This window comes from Vanacampus margaritifer, chromosome 3 (genome assembly GCF_051991255.1).
Source record: "Vanacampus margaritifer isolate UIUO_Vmar chromosome 3, RoL_Vmar_1.0, whole genome shotgun sequence".
NCBI classification, from domain to species: Eukaryota; Metazoa; Chordata; class Actinopteri; order Syngnathiformes; family Syngnathidae; genus Vanacampus; species Vanacampus margaritifer.
The window spans coordinates 23,234,341-23,253,652 of NC_135434.1; the positions used below are offsets into that span (position 1 = coordinate 23,234,341).

Genomic DNA, 19,312 nt, shown 5'->3' on the forward strand with positions numbered 1-19,312 from the left:
ACATTGTGTAAAACTTAATTAAAATGGAATACCATCGTTTATGATTTACAAATCCTCACATAAGATGATTTTAAGGATGGCACAAAACGAAACATTTAGTGCAAGAAGTCATTCTGTAATTTTTTTCACAAAAATCATCCCCAAAAAATTTAAGGGGCAAGTGTAGACATTTGTTTTTTCAATGTTTATTTGAAAAAACAATTTTCATAACATGCAAAAAAAATTCTATCATCTTTTTTATATAATCATAGGTCTAGTAATTGCTAATTATATTACATAGGTCGCACCACGCCTTACAGAAGGCCGCCATGTTTCGCCACCATTTTTCTGCTAAATATACCGGAAGGAGACAAATTTGGTGGGCGTAGCAATTTGTGGTAGGATTGCAAACTATGATCTCTCTGAGGCACCGTAGTGTGCGTGCTTCAAAATGCATGCGCTTTGAACTTAGGTCATTGCATTCTATTAGTTCACCACTAGATGGCATACATTTCTACACGTCCCTTTATTATGGAGGTACTATATGTTTGTGCAGTGTGCTGCATATCATTCCAAATCTGCAAAAAAAAAATATTAGGCCTACTCACATTGTGGTACAGGGCAGTATAAGATCCTGTGAAAGCGCAACTAATACATGTCTGCCATTTAGTGTTGATTAATGATATTACAACTTAAAACTAGTCGATCCTTGCATATTTGCAGTTCGGCACCCATGGATTTGTTGGATTTTTTAAAGAGAACTTTTTGGGTGTATTAAAAAAAAAAAAAGTAAATTAGTCAACAGTTGGTCACCTCTGTGTTAAATACAAGGAACTCTGCATTGTCAAAGAGAGCAAGCCATTTTCAAAATTTTAGGTTGGTCGAAGATAACAAACAGCACACGTGTGGACTGAATATTAGTAAAGCTTTGTGGAAAAAATATGGAATTCAGAAAGGAGGTTTTGGCCCAATGCCAGCAATATTTTCATAAACTGACATTTTCTATAAAAAAAAATTCTGCACGTTGCTATTTGTTGTTTTTTGTTGATGCTTAATTACAAAATTCAGATCAACTTGATGCAGTAACTCCTCCCAAAGTTCTAGAAAAAAATATAATTCTCATTTCATTTTGAGTCTATAAATTGAATCTTAACTTTGAAAACCAAGTATCTGCAGGATTCTGGACTGAGATCATTTGAAAAGGTGTTGAATGTGGTTTGTTTTACTAACTTCAATATCCTGGGGCTAAAATATTTTCGGATTTTGCTAATGCTAATAAATGCTGAAGTGTATTTCACAACTGCGTTCAAAATAGCCAAATTACGTTTTTTTTTTTTTAAATATAATTACACAATATATCTATGTTTAAATATATTTTCAAAGTGATAATATAACAGAGATTATTAGTTAAAACCCTGTAACATCGAAATTAAATTTAGCATGCCTTTACGCTGGGTTATTATTAGCATGCACTTTCAATTGCCGAGTGAGTCTGCAAGCAGTCATTCTGTGAAAATGGACTGTACTCTTGAAGGGAACTCTATAAAAGGTAATATTTTATCAAAATTGTTAGACTACAGTTGCCAAATGTGCATTTTATTTTGTTTAACTGGAGTTGTACCCGCTCACTTTTAAGTTCTGTTGTCATGCTAACTTAAATGCTAACTTGCTAACTATAGCTATCCTCAAGTTAGCAAGTTAACACTTTGTTTGTTTTTACATGCTATCATGACACCAATCATACAAACTAGCCTTTTCATTCCAATATATGGCGTAAAGCTAGCTACTTAATAAACACACAGAAAGTGTGATGAAATAAAACTGTTAAGCTGTTTATGTATACTACAGCTTTTGGAAAGGCCATTCATGCACTTTCACGAATTGGAGATGAGCTGTGGTTGGATCCCATGGTCAAAGGGGTGAGTAAGGTTCTAGAATAGCTAGCTTGTCTGATCATTTTCTCCAAGTATGAATATTAATTTTCTTTTTCTTGTTTTCAGCTGGCTCTGAGATCAATTAATTCATCTCAGTCTGCATATGCCTGCTTCTTCTTCTCACCAATGTTCTTCCACAACTACAGCCTGGCATCAGGACAGGCCAGTGAGTCCATTAAATGCAAGCTGCTCATGAAGGTAAAAACAATTAAGGGTCGATTAAGAACGAATTTCATATTCAGTATTTCCACCAAGACTGATAAAAATGCTATGTTCTTTTTGATTTTTAGTCTTTGCTCCCACTTTTCCGATGTTTGACTTCTATTGAGCGCAATGTGGAGCGATTATATATATCATTCAGCATTCCCAATGACAGAGTCATGATACAGTTTGCCTGCAGGCACGGTAGGATATCCTCTCTTTGATGCAGTTTGTACAAGTTTTCACCACGGGGTGGCAGCGTTTTCTCCAACAGTACAAAGTACAGCATCTCTTATTTCCCCCGCAGGCATCACAAAAACCCACAACCTGTGTTACCAGGAGAGTGCGGCTTTGCAGGCTGTGTTTGATTCACATCTCTGTCCCAATGTGCTAAAGGGTCCTGCCAGGCAAGCACTCTATCTATCTATCTAGCTATCTATCTAGCTATCTAGCTAGCTAGCTGTACATACTGTACACACATACATATTGCTGGATCCATACAGTAGCCTACAGGTTTTCCCTTTAATTACAACCTTAAAAAATAAAAATCACTTATTTTCACCAACGTAACCCAATTTTAACTTAAGTGGAACACACTGTAGTCTCTATTGCTAATCTAGGCTCATAGGGTGGTAAGTCTCATTCACAGTCAATATTTTGTAAATGGTTAAGTAGTTTATTGTTCATGTTCTGGAAGCGTATATGAAAATAGATGAATTAAAGGGATGCTTGACTCATTTAGCCATTTTCAGGAATAAAAAGTTAATGTTTAGTCTGTACTGTAAATAATTTGATCACTTCATTACAATATTACAATAATAGAGAAATCACACGACGTACCATCACAATCGACTACTGAACGCACCAAATTCCCTGCAACACAGATAGGCCAAGCAATGTAGCGTGGTCACCTGCAGCCAATGATGGCCAAACGTGTCGTATCGTCATGAAACATTTGAGTCAGGTGTGTGTCTTGACCTCCGCGAATCCCCGGCGTTCGATCAAATCCAGGTTAATAACCACTGTGTTAAAATTAGTGAACACGCAATTTAGCACACAGCATTTAACACACACTATGATTTCACCCCCACCACTATGACGTGTGGGGGTCTTTATAATAAATATTGCCAATTTTGAGTTTGGACACACAGTTACAAAACATCAATTTTGACCAAGATGTGTTTTTGAGTTTGGTGCTGATCAAACTGAAAATAATTTCTTTGGCCTAAAAATAACAACAAAGTGGTAATAGCGTTATCTGCAGCATTCAACAAACTATCCTAAACTTGTTTCGGCGGGCATTTGTAATAAATGTCTTATGCTCTTCTCTGCAGGCTTCTTGTGAATATGGTGATGCATTTCCAAAGATCTCAGGAGGAAGTCACCCTCTCCATATCTCCTGTGCGAGTCACTTTGAGGAATTACCACGATGGAAGAAATGGTGAGCTAATGCATTCCGGTCGATCTCCGGCTTGTTGAGGAAGCCATTTTGTAAAATGATCACTTTCTGATGACCTCATGCGAGCGATCATATTCACACAAAGGCATCGCCGCGGCCGTCTGTGTTTGTGTCACAGATCACGTGAAGATGACGTACACCGAGATGTCCTTACACCCCGACGAGTTTGACTATTTTCTGTCCGGCGGAGGGGACTCGGCCATAACCTTCTGTCTGAAGGAGCTGAGGGTAACGCTGCTATTTGTGGACGGCCGTCACATGAGAGTCAAATGTTTGGGTGTTGGTGCGGTATGTGCGTGTGATTGGCTAGTCGCATTTCAGGTCGGCTTCTGTAAATCTGGACACTGTGTGTGACACGTGTTCATCCATTTTCTATTCTGCTTGACCTCATTAGAGTTGATGTGCCTGCAGCTCATCTCAGCTGATTTTGGGTGAGGGCACATACATTGTAGAGCATTGAGTCCCACAATTAGTGCACCACTGTAAAAAATACTAATCCACTATCATGACCAAATTGCACCTAAGTAAATGTTTAAAAACAAAATGTTTCATGCGTGAGAATAAATGCAAAGGCATTGAACTTGATTGGTTGTTACTTGTTTCCTGACCTCGTGTCATGTCATCTTCAGTTGACAGCAAGTAGCAAAACATGTTTTAATTGTACATTTATCAAATTAATTCTAGAAACAAAAAAAAATTTACTGCTGAAAATGGCTAAATAAGTCAAAGTATCCCTTTAACTCATTCACTGCCATAAATTCATTTTAAAAAAAGATTGTTAAAAATTAGGGGCAAGAGGCGGTTATTTTTTTAAAATCGTAATAAATTGCATGACTTCACTAGTTAACTCACGATTAATCTCAAATTTTATATCTGTTCTAAATGTACAATAAAACAATTCTAGGTTTTCATAATCTTGTTAACAAAAGTGGGAAACAAAATTTAAACTAATAGAAATAGTTAAAATACATTTTTGACGTTTATAGCCGTCAACGGCAGTGAATGTATTGAAAAAAAAAAAAGGACAGAAAATATTATTAAAAATTTTGGGTGTCAAATCGTAATTAATCTCATGACTTCACTAGTTAACTCGCGATTAATCACAAATTTCATACCTGTTCTAAATGTACGATAAAAAAATTATAGATTTTCATATTCTTGTCAACAAAAGTGGAAAAAAATGTTAAACTAATAGAAATAGTTAAATTTTTATGTTTGTAGCTGTCATTGGCAGTAAATTAGTTAAAGGGGAAGTCAACCTTTAACATTTCTTGACAATAATATGTTATATGTGACCTCACTAGTCTAAACATGACATTGTGATTAATATTACATTTATGGAATATGAGCAATAATATCAGAAGGCGGCCATTTTGCCACTTGCTGCCAAGTGGAAATGACATCAGTGTTGCTCGGGTCTCAGATATCAACCACTCACAGCTCAGCTTCAGAAAACAGCTGAGCTGTGATTGGTCGTTGCCTGATTTTCAGTCGACATCAAGTGGCAAAACGTGTTTTAATTGTACATTTATCCAATTAATTATAGAAAAAATATTTTTTTTACTGCTGAAAATGGCTAAATAAGTCAAAGTATCCCTTTAACTCATTCACTGCCATAAATTCATTTAAAAAAAAAAATATTGTTAAAAATTAGGGGCAAGAGGCAGTTATTTTTTTAAAAATTGTAATTAATCGCATGACTTATCTAGTTAACTCACGATTAATCACAAATTTCATATCTGTTCTAAATATAGGTTTTCATACTCTTGTTAACAAAACAGAACTTTGAGGCAACTTTGAAGTGCCAACCACTAAGCTTTACTACCATTACATAGGAAAACAAAATAATATTTTTTTCCCCCTCTATTAATTTTGTAAAGAATCCAAATAGCACAATTGAACTTGGCTTTGAAATGACAAAAGTGCTTGATTGGTCTCATGGAAATTTGGATAAACGGCCCCGCCGTTAGTCCAATTAGACGGCCTTGACCTGCATTAGCGCCCACAACTCGTCTTGGAACACTGCCGCTGCCAGCCTGCTCTTTGTCTGTCGTTCTCTCTTTTTTTCCCTTTACATCACATGATGTAACCATGTGCTTGTAAATGACACGTATCTCCGTCTTTTGAAGGGTTTGCTGTCCTTTGCGGAAATGCACTGCCTACCAGTTTCAGTCCAGTTTGGTGCTGCAGGAATGTGAGTGTGATTATGTGACATTTTCCTTTGACAGACAACTGAAGTAAAAAAAAAAAATTGTGAGGGAGTGATTGTGAGCAGCGCCACTGCTGCGTGTTTGTTTCTAGGCCCGTGTGCTTTTCTGTGGAGGACTCGGCCCTGGAAGCCACGGTGGTGCTGTCTACTCTGGCTGACAGCGGAGGCCTAACCCAACCAACAAATACCCCGGACCCAACGCCACCTCGGTATGACGCTTACAGCCAGAGGTGTAGTTTGCCATTGGGCAAGGCAGACAATTGTTTGGGGCCCCTTGGCCAGCAGGGGATTCCCAGAGGGCCAACAGATTTGACACAAACCGTATATCCTTCATATTAGCAGTGCAGCAATGACAATTGACCGTCTCAAATTCAGTCAGGTGGCTTTTCATTTTTATTTTGGGGGGTTCTTAAAAAACAAAAACAATCATGTATAGTAAGGCTGATTATTTGTTAGCTGTTGTAAATGATTATGAATAGTAGTAAAGCTTTTATTAAAAACAAAAAATGACCATGTAAGACGTTTTTTTTTTTAAACGACCATGTATATTAAGGAGGTTTAAAAAAGAAAAACGACAATGTAAATAGTAAGGCATTTTAAAATAAACCAAAAAATAACTATGTCATTAATTAATAATAATAATTAATGTATAGTAAGGCAACTTTTATTTTTTAAACGACCATGTATATATAGTAAGGCGTTTATAATAACACCTTACATATACATGGTAAAAAAAATTTTTTTACGACGATGTGTAGTGGGGCATTTAAGAAAAATAAATAAATACTATGTATATGTAAGGTGTTATCATTTTTAAACAAGCATGTATAGTAAAATGTAAAAAAAAAGAAAAAAAAGACCATGTATAGTAAGGCGTTATTATTTTCAAACAAGCATGTATAGTAAAATGTTTTTAAAACAAAAAAAATGAAAATGTAGTAAGGCGTTTTTTTTTAAATGACCATGCATAATAAGGTCCATCCATCCATCCATTTTCCTAACCGCTTGTCCTCACAAGGGTCACGGGGGTTGCTGGAGCCTATCCCAGCTGGCTTCGGGCAGTAGGCGGGGTACACCCCGAACTGGTTGCCCGCCAATTGCATAATAATAATAATAATGTGTTTATTTAAAAAAAAACAAAAAAAAACGATGTATAGTTAAAACGGCCATTTATAGTCAAGCTTTTATTTACTTTTTTTTTTTAAACGACCGTGCCTTTTTTTTTTAATGACCGTGCGATTAGTAATTTTATTTTCCTGTTTTCTGACTCACTTATAAGGATTCTTGCTGCAAGTTAAACAAACTAAAACAAAACAAGTCACTTGAATGAAACGCAATTAATTCCTGGTGATTGTTTATTGAAGATGCAGATGTGCAAGTTTAAAATGACCTACCATGTATACTATGAATGGCCGCCGGGCACCCACGCCACCGCTTACAGCATCACGCCACCAAGATGCCACCATGAACCCCGGAGCGATTACGCGCCCGTAGTCCAGCTCTGCTGTGCTTGCGTATTAGCAGGTTTAACTGACTGTTGGACCTGAGCCTCTCTGCTGGCACTTGGCTCTCATTGGCTGCTTTTAGATTCTTAAGTGGGTATAGTGTTACAGCCAGCCTTGCGTCTGTGACGGAGACAAGTAGGCCACATTGAGGGAGCTGCTTGGGTGCAAGGTTCACTGCATGTAATCCCCCGCCACTTTAGGCTGGATTCTCTTCCAAAAGTATTGGAATAGCAAGGCCACGTCTTTTGTTTACGTTTCGGATCAAAAGATGAATATTAGACAAAAACCAAACATCCTGCACTCAGCATTCTGTTGTTGTTTAAGAAGAAACCCGTTTGAGTTGACAGGTGTTCAGATGCCGCAGCCAGAGATCAACCTCCCGGTGGTGATGGTGGTACGGAAGTGGTCGCATCCAGCCAGGGCAGCCCCACCTGCCCGTCAACCCCTCTACAGGAGCTTCACAAGCGCAGCCTTCTTTTGCGTGTGACTGCAAGTGCCGCCTCCTCCACGGTACTTTTTGCAGAGCACATTATACTCCAAAAAGAGTCTATTTGATCCCACTCTAAACAGAGTCAAATTTAAAATATTTTACTCAAAGTAGTTTTTTACAGTGTACGAGAGGATTGGCCCAAAACAAAAACCTACACTGTAAAAAACAAAAAACAAGTATTTCATTGAAAAGTTTTTTCACTCAGAAATTCTAAGTACATTTTACCATTATTTAAAAAATAAAAAGGGTTGAGGAACTAACCACAGCCACTCTATCACCTGAGCTATGCCGCTCCTGCTGTGTGTTAATATATTGATGGTGTCCTTGTACCTCCAAGAGACCAATTTTTTTGTATTATTTTAGACACACCAGCAATGCAGTACAGTGGCAAACAGCAAGAGTGACATGGCTCAGGTGGTAGAGTGGCCATTTCCCAAGCTGATGGTCATGAGTTCGTTCCTCAATGCTTGAGTAACTTTATTTTTTAATGAACTGGTAAAATGTACATAAATCTGTCTTTGTAAAATTTACATTTGAAGTAAATTTTTAGAAGAAAATTTCGAGGAAGGAACTCACAACCTTCAGCTTGGGAGACGGCCACTCTACCACCTGAGCTATGCCACATCTACTGTTTGTTGATATCCAAAAGGAGACAAAAAAAATTTTCAGACAAAATATTTTGACTCTTCCAAGTGTAAATTTAACTCTGTTTAGAGTGGGACCAAATAGACTCTTTTTAGAGTGAAATGTACTCTACATAATTTACTGTGAATGTTCCAAAAAGAATGTGCAGAAATGTGCAGCAAATTTCATCACCCACTAAAAATGATGTGAGATGAATAATATTAGCTGGGGAATTCCATAATGTATGCTTTTGCTGTCCATCTTGACAAGTGTTTTTGACATCTTGTTGGGTTAGTCACCAAAAAGGAAGGTGATGTAAGCGCTTCCACACAACATCCTCTTCACAGTAATGGGAAAATCGAATCAATCGTTTTTTTTTTCATAGCTATATACTGTGGATATTGCATTTGTTGCATAAGACGCACTTTTATTTCCAAAGGTCTGCTCCCTCCTGTTCCAGGCTGTGTCATCAGAGCAGGATGACGCGAGTCATGCTGCCACAGTTTTGGCTTATGACACTGACGACGAGGACGACGAGGACTCTGGAAGATGCCCCCAGTACTGAAAAGTGTTAAGACATTTATCCAAGTGAATTTATCTTTGTTATTTATGCATGTTGTTTACAGTGCTGATTATTTATTGATCTCATTTCACACCACCGTGTTCAGATTGTGATAATGTATTTATTGCATTATTAGAATTCAAATTATTTGCACCAAAATCAAACATTTGACCTTGAGTGTGTGTTGGCCTGCAACTGAATCACATCGGAGTCATGGCTTACAAGAGAATAATAAATAGCATAATCTTTATTTAAATATTGTACAGCAGATCGGCATTGACGCGTACTCCCAAAATATACAGACATGCTCGAGTTTATGTGGAGGATGAAGTTTGAAGTTCTTATGGGCATGAGGCGGCAATTGCCGCAGAGTCCGGAGCAGCCATACCACCTGACCGGAAAAATTGCTTAGTCAGTTTGTTAAGGCTACTTTAAGATTGCCATCAGACATGTTAGAATGCTTTAAACGTGGAATTCACTGCTTGACTTGAATCTGCCTCCCTTTTGTCTTCCAATGTCATCTCAATAAAAAACAAAAGAGTACTTTAGTGCAATCTTATTTGGGATGGCGTCATCATTCTTCCTCATCGCTTGCGACTGAATTGAGCTAAGTTCATGAGGACAGGTAAGACTTTGTTTTTACGACAGTGGGCAAAATGAGGACAATTGAACTTGATAGCTACTCACAGTTTGAGGCTTTGTGCTCACTAACTGGCACATGGTTGGGACTTTAAGGAATTATGATTGCCAGTATCAACATCTGATACAAGGCACGTACGTCGTCACACGACACAAAAATAATTGGACTAAAAAGGCGCAGTAAATTCATGATGCAAAATATGTAACACATTTAAAAACAACCGGCATTCTTGTGGTGCCTCGGGAACAAAAACGCAAACGCAGATTGTGACGTTTTGAGTCTGCTTAAAGTCAACTACCTGCTTAAAAGTTAAAAAAAAAAAAAACACTTGCTCTTTCCCATAATGAGTCTTCAGTCTTGTGCGTTTAAAGTCGCCACACCGTTTCTGCCCAAGTGTGGAACCTTCGGCGTTCATATCCTCTTCATACACATTTGTCACAATTTCTCCTCATACACACAAACACAATCACAGCAGCAGTGAGATTAAAGGGAGACCACCTGCTTGATGGAATACAACGTGTTGATGTTGAACCTCGCTGTATTAAATATCACGTACATATACAAAAGGCAGCTGCTTCCTCACAAAATCAGATTGTTTCAACCACACCCAGGAAGGAAGGTTTTTATCCCCCCAAAACATTTACAACAACAACAAACTATAAAACACCTGCTCCCTGCATCCATATACAAAGTGTGCTAATAACCACTGCTAAAAACAAAACCTATAACATATTCATTTATCCAGCCTGATGAGCGCCACATCCTGTGCGAGCTCCTTTCTCAACACAGCCAATAAAGTGTCTCCTTCCCTTCGGCACGGGTTGCTCGAACCTTTACAACAGTCCAACAACTCTTGCCTGAGTAGACACGTCGTCCTTGTCTGCCCAAACACTCAAAGATGTTTCATCGTGGGAACGCTTCTACCACTGGCGCAAAGATTACCCGGGTTTTTTAAAGTTTTTTTTTTAGGGCCTGCTACTGTTTTGACATCCACCAGGACAAAACAAAACAAGACGTCCGACACCTTCCTGAGTCCTTCATCCTGTCCAGCAGGAGTCAAAGCAGTCTGTCCAGTCACAGCCTCATGCTCAACTTAGTCGGTGTATTCGGCTACTATGGACAACAGCACTGTGATGTCATCTGGCTTCCCTCCTGGATACACGCACACACACAGCAAAGAGTCACATTCAAAACTAACGGTGAGAATTGATTGAAAATATTAAATAAAAATAATTATCATAAATGATATTGTTCTTATTGAATAATCAATTAATCTTTATATTAGGGTTGTCAGGCTATTATTTTTTTTTAATCATAATTAATCGCATGACTTCAATAGTTAACTCACGATTAATTGTTTTAAATATACAATTAAAAAAATCTAACTCTTGTTAAGTGGAAAAAAATGTTGAACAGAAATATGGCTGCATCTTTTAGTCATTTAAAAATAATTCATACAATTGAGTTAAAATTAAAAAGTTGTACTGTACTGTAAAAAACAAGTGTGATATTGATTTGTGTTGAGATAATTTTTCTGCCACTAGATGTCATAATTGAATTTGCAAGACGGTGACAGCTCTGTGCAGTTCTTTTCATATTAAGAGCTATCAAATCTTTAATATGAAGTAACTTGTGAAATTCTGCACATTTTTGAAATTGTAAAATACAACTTAATTCTCCAAAAATATATGCATTTTTATTAGGGGTGTGAATTGCCTAGTAGCTGGCGATTCGCTTTGTATCACGATTCATAGGTCACAATTCAATTCGATGCCGATTAATCCCGATACAAATCTATAAATTGAAAATTTATTTATTTATCTGAATTCAGGCTTATAACTGAGCCACTGCATTTAACAAACAGGTTGCAGTCTGTTGCATGTTTGAACAGCACTGAAATAAAATATTATGGCTTAATGTTCCATTAATATAACATTCTTCCGTGCTTAATGTGTGAATCCTAACCCTAAGTAAGACATTTTGTTGAATACTCTCATAAAGAAATTTACGTTTAAAATCGATTCGAGAATTGTGCACTGTAATATCGCGATATATTGCCGAATCAATTTTTTCTAACACCCCTAATTATTATGAACTCATTTGCTCCCGAAAACGTATAAACACGTTCTATTTTAAACGCATTTATACGTTTTTTATGCTTGAGCATACAGAAGATGCAGCCTCTGAAATGAAAAGAGGCTGCTTAAAGCAATGGTAGTTATTACAAAACGGCCAGCATGTAGCAGCAGAGTATAAGAGATCAGCCAGGGCCATGTTGCAACGAGCTCTTTTTGACATTGTTTTCAACAAGTTTGTGAATAATGATGAAACTTAGCTATATTCTAATGCTAATTGCTGCAAAACGAATACAGATACAAACATACTTTTTTTTATCCTAATAAAAGAAGAGACTAATCTTTCATTTGGTAGGTTGCATGTTTTTATAGCAATAGAAAACAATATTGTGTGGGCCTGGCAAAACAAAGGGGGTTGGTTCAGTGAAAATGGCTGCAAATGAATGAGTTACATTTAATACTGCTAAATTTTGACGTGGACGTGTCTGCTGCATTGTGACTGGAATTCTCCCAGTACAGGCTTTCTAAGTAAGGGGCGGTCAATAATCGCGCTAAAAAAATAATTGAAATTAACGCAATAATTTTGCCACCCCTACTTTATATATTCCATTTTGTGCTGTGGTACGAGTTTGAGCATTTTGTTTTGGAAGCACTCACCTCGAACATTGAGTCCGTTGTCACATGCGAACTGCGCAAACGGTGACATGTAGTTGGGGTCATAGGCCAGGTCGTGGGCCTGCTCCGCAATACTGCGGGCAGTCTGCTGAATGCTCTCATAGTTGGCGCTCTGAACACGAAAGCGAAACCATCAATAGAAGCACCGCCTCTTATTTTGTTTGTTCCGGCTTCTCACCTTGAGTTTCTTCAGCTCCTGCAGGATCATGTAGTCGGGCATGTTGTCAAAAAGACCATCGGTGGCGGTGAGGATGATGTCACCCAGTTGGACGTCAAAGGAAGAGCTGTCAGCTGCGTCCGGGCTGGGGATGTGCAAACAGTCAGGCGAGGAAAAGTGTGCTTTGCATTTTCTAATTCTTCATCATCTGAATGTGATCTCGATTGCACAATTCAGACGGCCTTTTTGTCTTGGAATGTGAGCGGAAGTGAAGGAACGAGAATATCCCCCAACTCAAGTGGACCTAAGACAACATGTCAATACCACACTGCAGTATCTTAAATGAAAAATAAAAGGAGAATGCCTATGCAAGATGTAGAATAAAATATACATTAGTGGCACTTTGGCTCCATACAGTCATCCAGATGTAACTGGATTGGTTGTGGACTATGGAGGACCAAAACTGCCTAAATTAAAAATAAATAAATGATCGCGAAGCCCAAAACACTCTTAGGACCGCCCCCTCATTTGAATAACATTTCGACCTGACAGAGCGTCTGCAGCATGAAATAAAAACATGTGAGAGCAGAGCGTTTTTATTGATTGATTGAGATGTTATTCTATTTATATATATTTTGAATCTTGTTTTATATATATATTTTGAATCTTGTTTTATATATATATATATATATATATATATATATATATATATATATAGCTGTCAAAGATAAAAGCGTTAATTGATTAATTAATCACAAAAATTATTGCATTAATCATGAATTAACGCAGATTAATCGCACTATTAATTTTGACCATAGATTAGCCTTTAGCATGACAGCAGATGGCTACTTTTAAGGGAGCATAGGTTGTGTTTGAACAATAAACACAATTACATGCATTTAAGTAAAGCGACGAATGTTTGCGCATCACATTTGGAATATTTGTTCATGTCAAATTATTGGGGTCATTTTTTTCTCATTTTAAATCATGCAAGCAATTAACTGATTAGAAAAAGAGGAGGATGAGCATGTGCAGTGGATCAAAAAATGTTGAAGACGTTCACATAACATTAAATGTCAAAAGAATTAACACATAATCGGTGCTCTTCAAATTTGGCGGGAAAAAATGTTGATTTAAAAAAAAATGATTTTTTAATCAGGCGATTAATCGTGATTAATCAGAATTCTAAAATATGATTAAACTGATTTAAAAAAAATTGCGTTTGACAGTCCTAAAATAAATAAATATATAGTTGTTTTTATTTCCATTTATATATATTTTTTGTACTTAATTTTTGAATTATATTTTGTTTCCCATTTTTATTTTCACCTTTAGTCATTTATTAATTCATTTATTTATTTTTAATGTCAGTTTTGGTCCTCCATAGTGGACAGCCTGCAATTGCACAGACTTTGACCCTGTGAGAGGGAAAGGTTGGCACGCAACCAAAGCCTGCTCTGACGTACAGTACAGTGCTGCTGCTGCTTGGCACACCAAATGGACCCAATACATTGACGAAACACTGCGCGGAGGAACAAAATGTTTTGCTAAGTAACGCAGCAACCACAATGGAATGCATTTATTTGGTTCAGTCTGAACCTGGCATCAACTTTAATGGCGTTTCCTCAGATTATGAATCAAACAGGATCAATCAGCAAAAATAATCTTAATGGTAGTTTGGCTCATTGACTGACTACATAGTGCAGTAGTATGCTAGCCATAAGCCTACAGCTCACGTTTCTTTCTACTTCCTGAAAGAATTGAGGTTGACAGTTGCCATGGTGACTCGTCACCAGTGCACTTCCGCGTGTGATACCTGTCACTGAGGACCGCCCCCTCCGCCTCAGGAGGTGCAATGGACAGTTGGAAGGGCGTGTTGAAGTAATGCTGCTGCTCATCCGAGCGGTGGACCACCTCGCCCCCGCGGACCACCAGGAAGCCCGAGTCGCCCAAGTTGGCCGTGTGCAGCTGGTGACTCTGCCGGTCCAACACCACGATGCAGGCTGTGCTGCTGCCTGCAGGCACAGCAACAAAATGCAAATATGAACGAGATGCAACATGATGGACTTTATGAAGACTTCTTTTGATCATTTTTATATATTTTTTTTTTGGGGGGGGGATTGTCTTTCTTATGCTACCACCAGTGAGCGCTCATTTGTCAGTCAAACACTCCCTTTTTCTTATGAGCCATTTTGACTGCAAAAGTTCAACATGTCAACAACACGGGACCTACATTCACATTAATTCATAACACAGCTGCTTCTGGCATTGGGTGAATGTATTGCACATAGGAGGAATTTTGTTTGTGGTTTTGATTACAAGAGGGGCTATAGTTCAACAAATAACATGCATGTAAAGTGTTTTCTGATGAAAATAAAGGGATTTTTGAATTTCTGCCTATAATGGTTTCGGTGCACAAAAACAACCGCAACATAGACCAAACCTGATACATGCTAAAACGACTGTTCACATGCCGAAAATTTTGTTTTTCGGAAACGGAACGTTCATAATTCAACTTCTTCAGCACTTTTCTGTCAATGAATGTATAAAATATACGGTATGTTATAAAGCCTACTGACTGACCAAAAATATGTATTTATGAATTTATTTTTGCAAAATTGTGATTTGAAAATTGCATCCCATCACACTGCGATGTCGATTTGAAACAGACTACTTGTTCAGCCCTTATTAAGTCATTAAACGTTTTGTTTTGGAAACAAATTCCAAGTACCCGTCGAGAAAAGGGTTTGACTGGAATGAACTTTCCACACAATAATCCGCATGGTGTGAGACTGTGCAGTTCCACCTTTCTGAAGTTGAAAGAAACACGAGTCTGCGGTGGAGCCAGACGACAGGCGGCCAACCGGCCACACCCTCCTGGTGACTCATTGACAAACACAGCGAAATGTGTTCTCTGGGACCAAGTTTGGAAAAGCCCCGCTTATGACTCACTCCCTTCTGCATTCTCGGTCCAACCACAATAGAATGCACACCGCCGCCCAAAAGATCATCCAATTAGCTGGGAAGGAACAGCACAATACTGAACACTGTTTGCCTGCTGCACATGTGAGAATAACACGGTAGAAAAGTTCTGCTCCTCAGCGTCTGATATTATATTACATGTTCCAGCACGGATTGTTGTCAGGAAGCAGAACGGAAAGCAACTGTGGAAGGGAATTAAAACAAGGGCATTTTGCATTGAAACTTGAAAAAAAGAAGAAAAAAGATTTGCTTGAAAGTAGATCACATGTAGTCAGAGATTTCCACAAAGAGGAGAAAGCAGATTGCTATTAAAAACTCACAAGGAAGTGTTGAGCATCTTAAAGGTTAAAGTGCGAGTTGCTGTTTTCAAACTGTTAGAAACATCTGTCAGTATAATAACAAAAAGACCGATATGGTTTTTTTTCAGGGTCGATACCAATTATTATTAGTCAAGGACGCTGATAACCGATATTTGGAGCCAATATTCATTTTCGGGAAATATTGGCATGAAAAAACAACAACAAAAAACAACTTCAGTTCTTATTATTGTTATTATTATTTATAATTTTAAGCATACGTTTATTGAACAGCGTTTAGGGCTATTGTTCTTTGCGCCTTATAATGTGGTGGGTGCGCCTTATATATGGAAAAGTTTGCAAACTGGCCATTCATTGAAGGTGCGCCTCATAATCAGAAGGGAAAAATACAATATTTTATAGAATTTAGGAAAATTTGAACATTGAGAATGTTTAAACAAGAGAGAAATGTGAAAAAATGTAAAGGCCTCGTTGAGAAAACTGTATAAACTGTGTGGTGGGCGACGTTAGACCCTTAAAACATTTATAGTAAACGTAAAACATAAAGCTAACTACTTCGCAAAATGACCTCACAAGTGCAAGTGGGATGAAACGCTGTAGTCGAGCAGAGCATGTCATGGAGATGTGAAGTCAATATGACTGTGATTACTCTCGGGAAAAGTGTGTCCGTCGCTTTGGAAGATGCGGAGATGTTGTTGCGTTTGTGTAATGCTGCTCACTCACCCAGCAGCGGCACTTTGTTCTGCAGCAGCTCATAATAGCTGGTGGTGAGGACACCGACGGGGTTGCTGGGAACAAAGCGTCCCTCCTTCACCAAGCGCTCGCACGTCTTCATCAGGGTGCCGGAAAATTGGGATGGATCTACGCCGTAGTCTCGCCAGCCTCCTACGCCATCCGCCACACCTGCCGTCACCCACACAGGTCAAAGCGTCATCATGGTATCGTGCAAAATGCTAGACTTGAGAACATCTTGTGAGGCTTGACTTTGGTGAGCATCTTATTTGCTGTTTGACCTTTTCTTTGCTTTTTTGTGATGGAGAATAAACAAATTGAAAATTCACAGAATAAAAATGAATTGCAAATAATCCTTAAACTATTAGCTGAATCATGAATGCATGTTTTATTATGTTTGACCCTGGAACAGATCAATTAAATTTCCATTATTTATAAATTGATCCAAAATATCAACAAAGAAACAGTATCATGCAACAAATTGAACTTTAGATGCGCCAATGAGGAAGATGTCGTCTTGTTGCTGCCAAAACGGACTTCTCTGACCATACATGGAAGGCCTTCTAGTCTGCTCAGCCTCTGCCAGAAAGAAACAGTGGCCTGCTTTACAACAAAGCTCCAAACATAACATCTTGCCGGGAGGATCTCCTGATTCCCAACTTCCCTTGTTTAGTGAACAACTGATTGTTTTAAGCAAGAAGACAGACTTGCAGGCTGGAGAGTACTTTCAGATTTAAGCCAAGGTTCACAAAAGGTAGTTATCCATTTACATCTGTTAGGTTGTAGACACGCTCAGTATCAAGACAGAATAATCCTTTGACCGAGCGAGCACACTAATCGTTTTGAAAAAACAAAACAATCTGCAGCAGTTTCAAGTGCAAATGTCCCATTGTACGACTGTTTATTGTGAAACTACGTCCAATTTGCTTGTACGCAATATAGTCTGCGATTTGAACATTTTTGATATCCAGAGTTGGCTTCTCAATGTTTTGTCCATGAGGATTCGGACCACTTCAACAGTATTTGTAATATGTGGAGGATGACATCCAACAATAAAGTCACTCATCTCAACACTGTGATACCCAAAGCACATATTTAAATATATAAACCTGGATTTTTGTTAAGTGTCCATTTAGTGAGAATCCACACAATAAGGTGATAAATGACAAGAAAATTTATGTTTTAAAGTGTTTACGCATAACTGCTGAAGGTTACTACGGTTGTTGGTGTGGCCATTGTTCTCTCGGCCCTCCCCTACACGCTCAACCCTTTTATCCTGTTTACTCCATCTACCCCGTCCTTCAACTCTGCTTCAACCCAACCGGCCGAGAGAGCCAGCCGCCCCACAGAACTTGGGTTCTGTTGGAGGTTTCTTCCTTAAAAGGGAGTTTTTCCTTGCCTCAGCCACCAAGTGCTTGCTCATGTGGGGGTTCAGCTACTTTCTTATATTACATACAGTTCGGAAGAGTATTTATATAATGTATGGGGGACAATGGTTCTTGACCTGATGTATGTGTAGCAACTTCCATCAAGAACTGGTGCTATATGAATAAAACTAAAATACGCTTGTGTAAGGAATTAAATTCAGATGTAACCATTACAAATGTCACATCATTGGGTTGAATAGTATTATTTAGTACCAATAATGTATCTTTATCAATCTATGCCAGCAACATATAATGATCACGGATAACAGATCAATTAATGCTCTTCTACCACCACCACACATAATTATTTTGGTATATGTACTTTTAGTAGCATTTATATTTGACAGACTGACATGAGTCTTGGGAATCACTAATCTGAATTGCAATTGCAATTTCAAAGTGACAAGCTACAGATCGATATGGACCGATACAGTCCGGTACATTTAGCAGGAGACAAATGCTCAGTGGGTGAGTGCTCTTGTTGACAACTTCAACATTCGTTGTACTGCATTAGCAGCTTAGTAAAGTCGTACAAAAGCAAAAAAAGTCAACTCACCCAAAACATCGGCAGATTTGTGTCGGGCGATGAAGCACGCGTCGTCCCCATAGCACATTCCTTTCTTCAGGATGCCTTTACGGAAATCCTTGCCGAAGCCGCAGCTCGCCGTCACCAGGCTGTAGTCGCGACCGTCCGTCTGAGAGAGTCCACCGATGACAGCTCTGGCAACCAGTCTCCCGTACGACAGCACGGACAACATCCCCCACGAAGCAGCTGCCAACCTCCAAGACAGGAGGCGGTCAAGCTAGCGGTCGCGCTAGCTTAGCTTCGACGTTCGCTCACTAATGTTGCCTTGCCGCGCGCGTTTGTAATAAACGGAGCCGGAAGGTGCTCGGTGTTGCGATGCTTTCCTCCCGCTACGTAGGCGAACGGAATCACAGGAAAGCGTTGTCCTTTCCGCCCCAGGAGTGCCGTCCGTGTCCGTCGTTGTCCACCGCGGCCATGGTGCTGCTCGTGCCTTTGAAGACGTTACATAGTGTGAGCAGCTGCTTTGTGGCCTCGCGCACAGCACACAAGCTCAGCTCGCGCGGTCTTGTGACTTCTCTGACGCCATCGTACTTACGCAACCATCCATGCCATATAAGGAGTCATTACTACCGCATTACTTTTAGCTTAGCCCATCCTGGGGTGTCCAAAGGGGGACATTTGCATCACGCGGCACATTCCAATAATATAATTAAACGCCGTTGAGATTCTTTTTTTTAATTGTATATTTTAGAAAAAGTAACATTTTAATTTATTTTAAATATGAAAGAAAAAGGTAGGCTAAATGATGATTTGTTTTT

At 38.7% G+C, this 19,312-nt stretch overlaps 2 protein-coding genes across 3 annotated transcripts; one reads left to right on the plus strand and one right to left on the minus strand.

The window, feature by feature from the left end:
• Positions 1-1,224: 1,224 nt before the first annotated feature.
• rad9b (RAD9 checkpoint clamp component B) lies at positions 1,225-9,036 on the plus strand. Of its 2 annotated transcripts, none has more exons than XM_077560365.1 (11): positions 1,225-1,528; positions 1,828-1,898; positions 1,980-2,111; positions 2,204-2,318; positions 2,422-2,521; positions 3,449-3,555; positions 3,692-3,801; positions 5,703-5,767; positions 5,875-5,991; positions 7,635-7,797; positions 8,841-9,036. In XM_077560365.1, exons 1-11 carry the CDS (start codon positions 1,420-1,422, stop codon positions 8,964-8,966), a joined length of 1,215 nt encoding a protein of 404 aa, XP_077416491.1. In that variant the 5' UTR covers positions 1,225-1,419; the 3' UTR covers positions 8,967-9,036. The 2 variants fall into 2 exon arrangements, with proteins under 2 accessions (XP_077416491.1, XP_077416492.1); XM_077560366.1 differs by having other exon boundaries at positions 8,862-9,036.
• Positions 9,037-9,181: 145 nt separating this feature from the next.
• Positions 9,182-19,049, minus strand: pptc7a (protein phosphatase targeting COQ7 a). Its single transcript, XM_077560367.1, has 6 exons — positions 18,525-19,049; positions 16,533-16,712; positions 14,327-14,525; positions 12,532-12,655; positions 12,336-12,465; positions 9,182-10,755 (listed from the first exon to the last, which is right to left on the minus strand). The coding sequence occupies exons 1-6, from the start codon at positions 18,724-18,726 to the stop codon at positions 10,697-10,699; spliced, it is 894 nt and encodes a 297-aa protein (XP_077416493.1). The 5' UTR covers positions 18,727-19,049; the 3' UTR covers positions 9,182-10,696.
• Between the last annotated feature and the right edge of the window lie 263 nt (positions 19,050-19,312).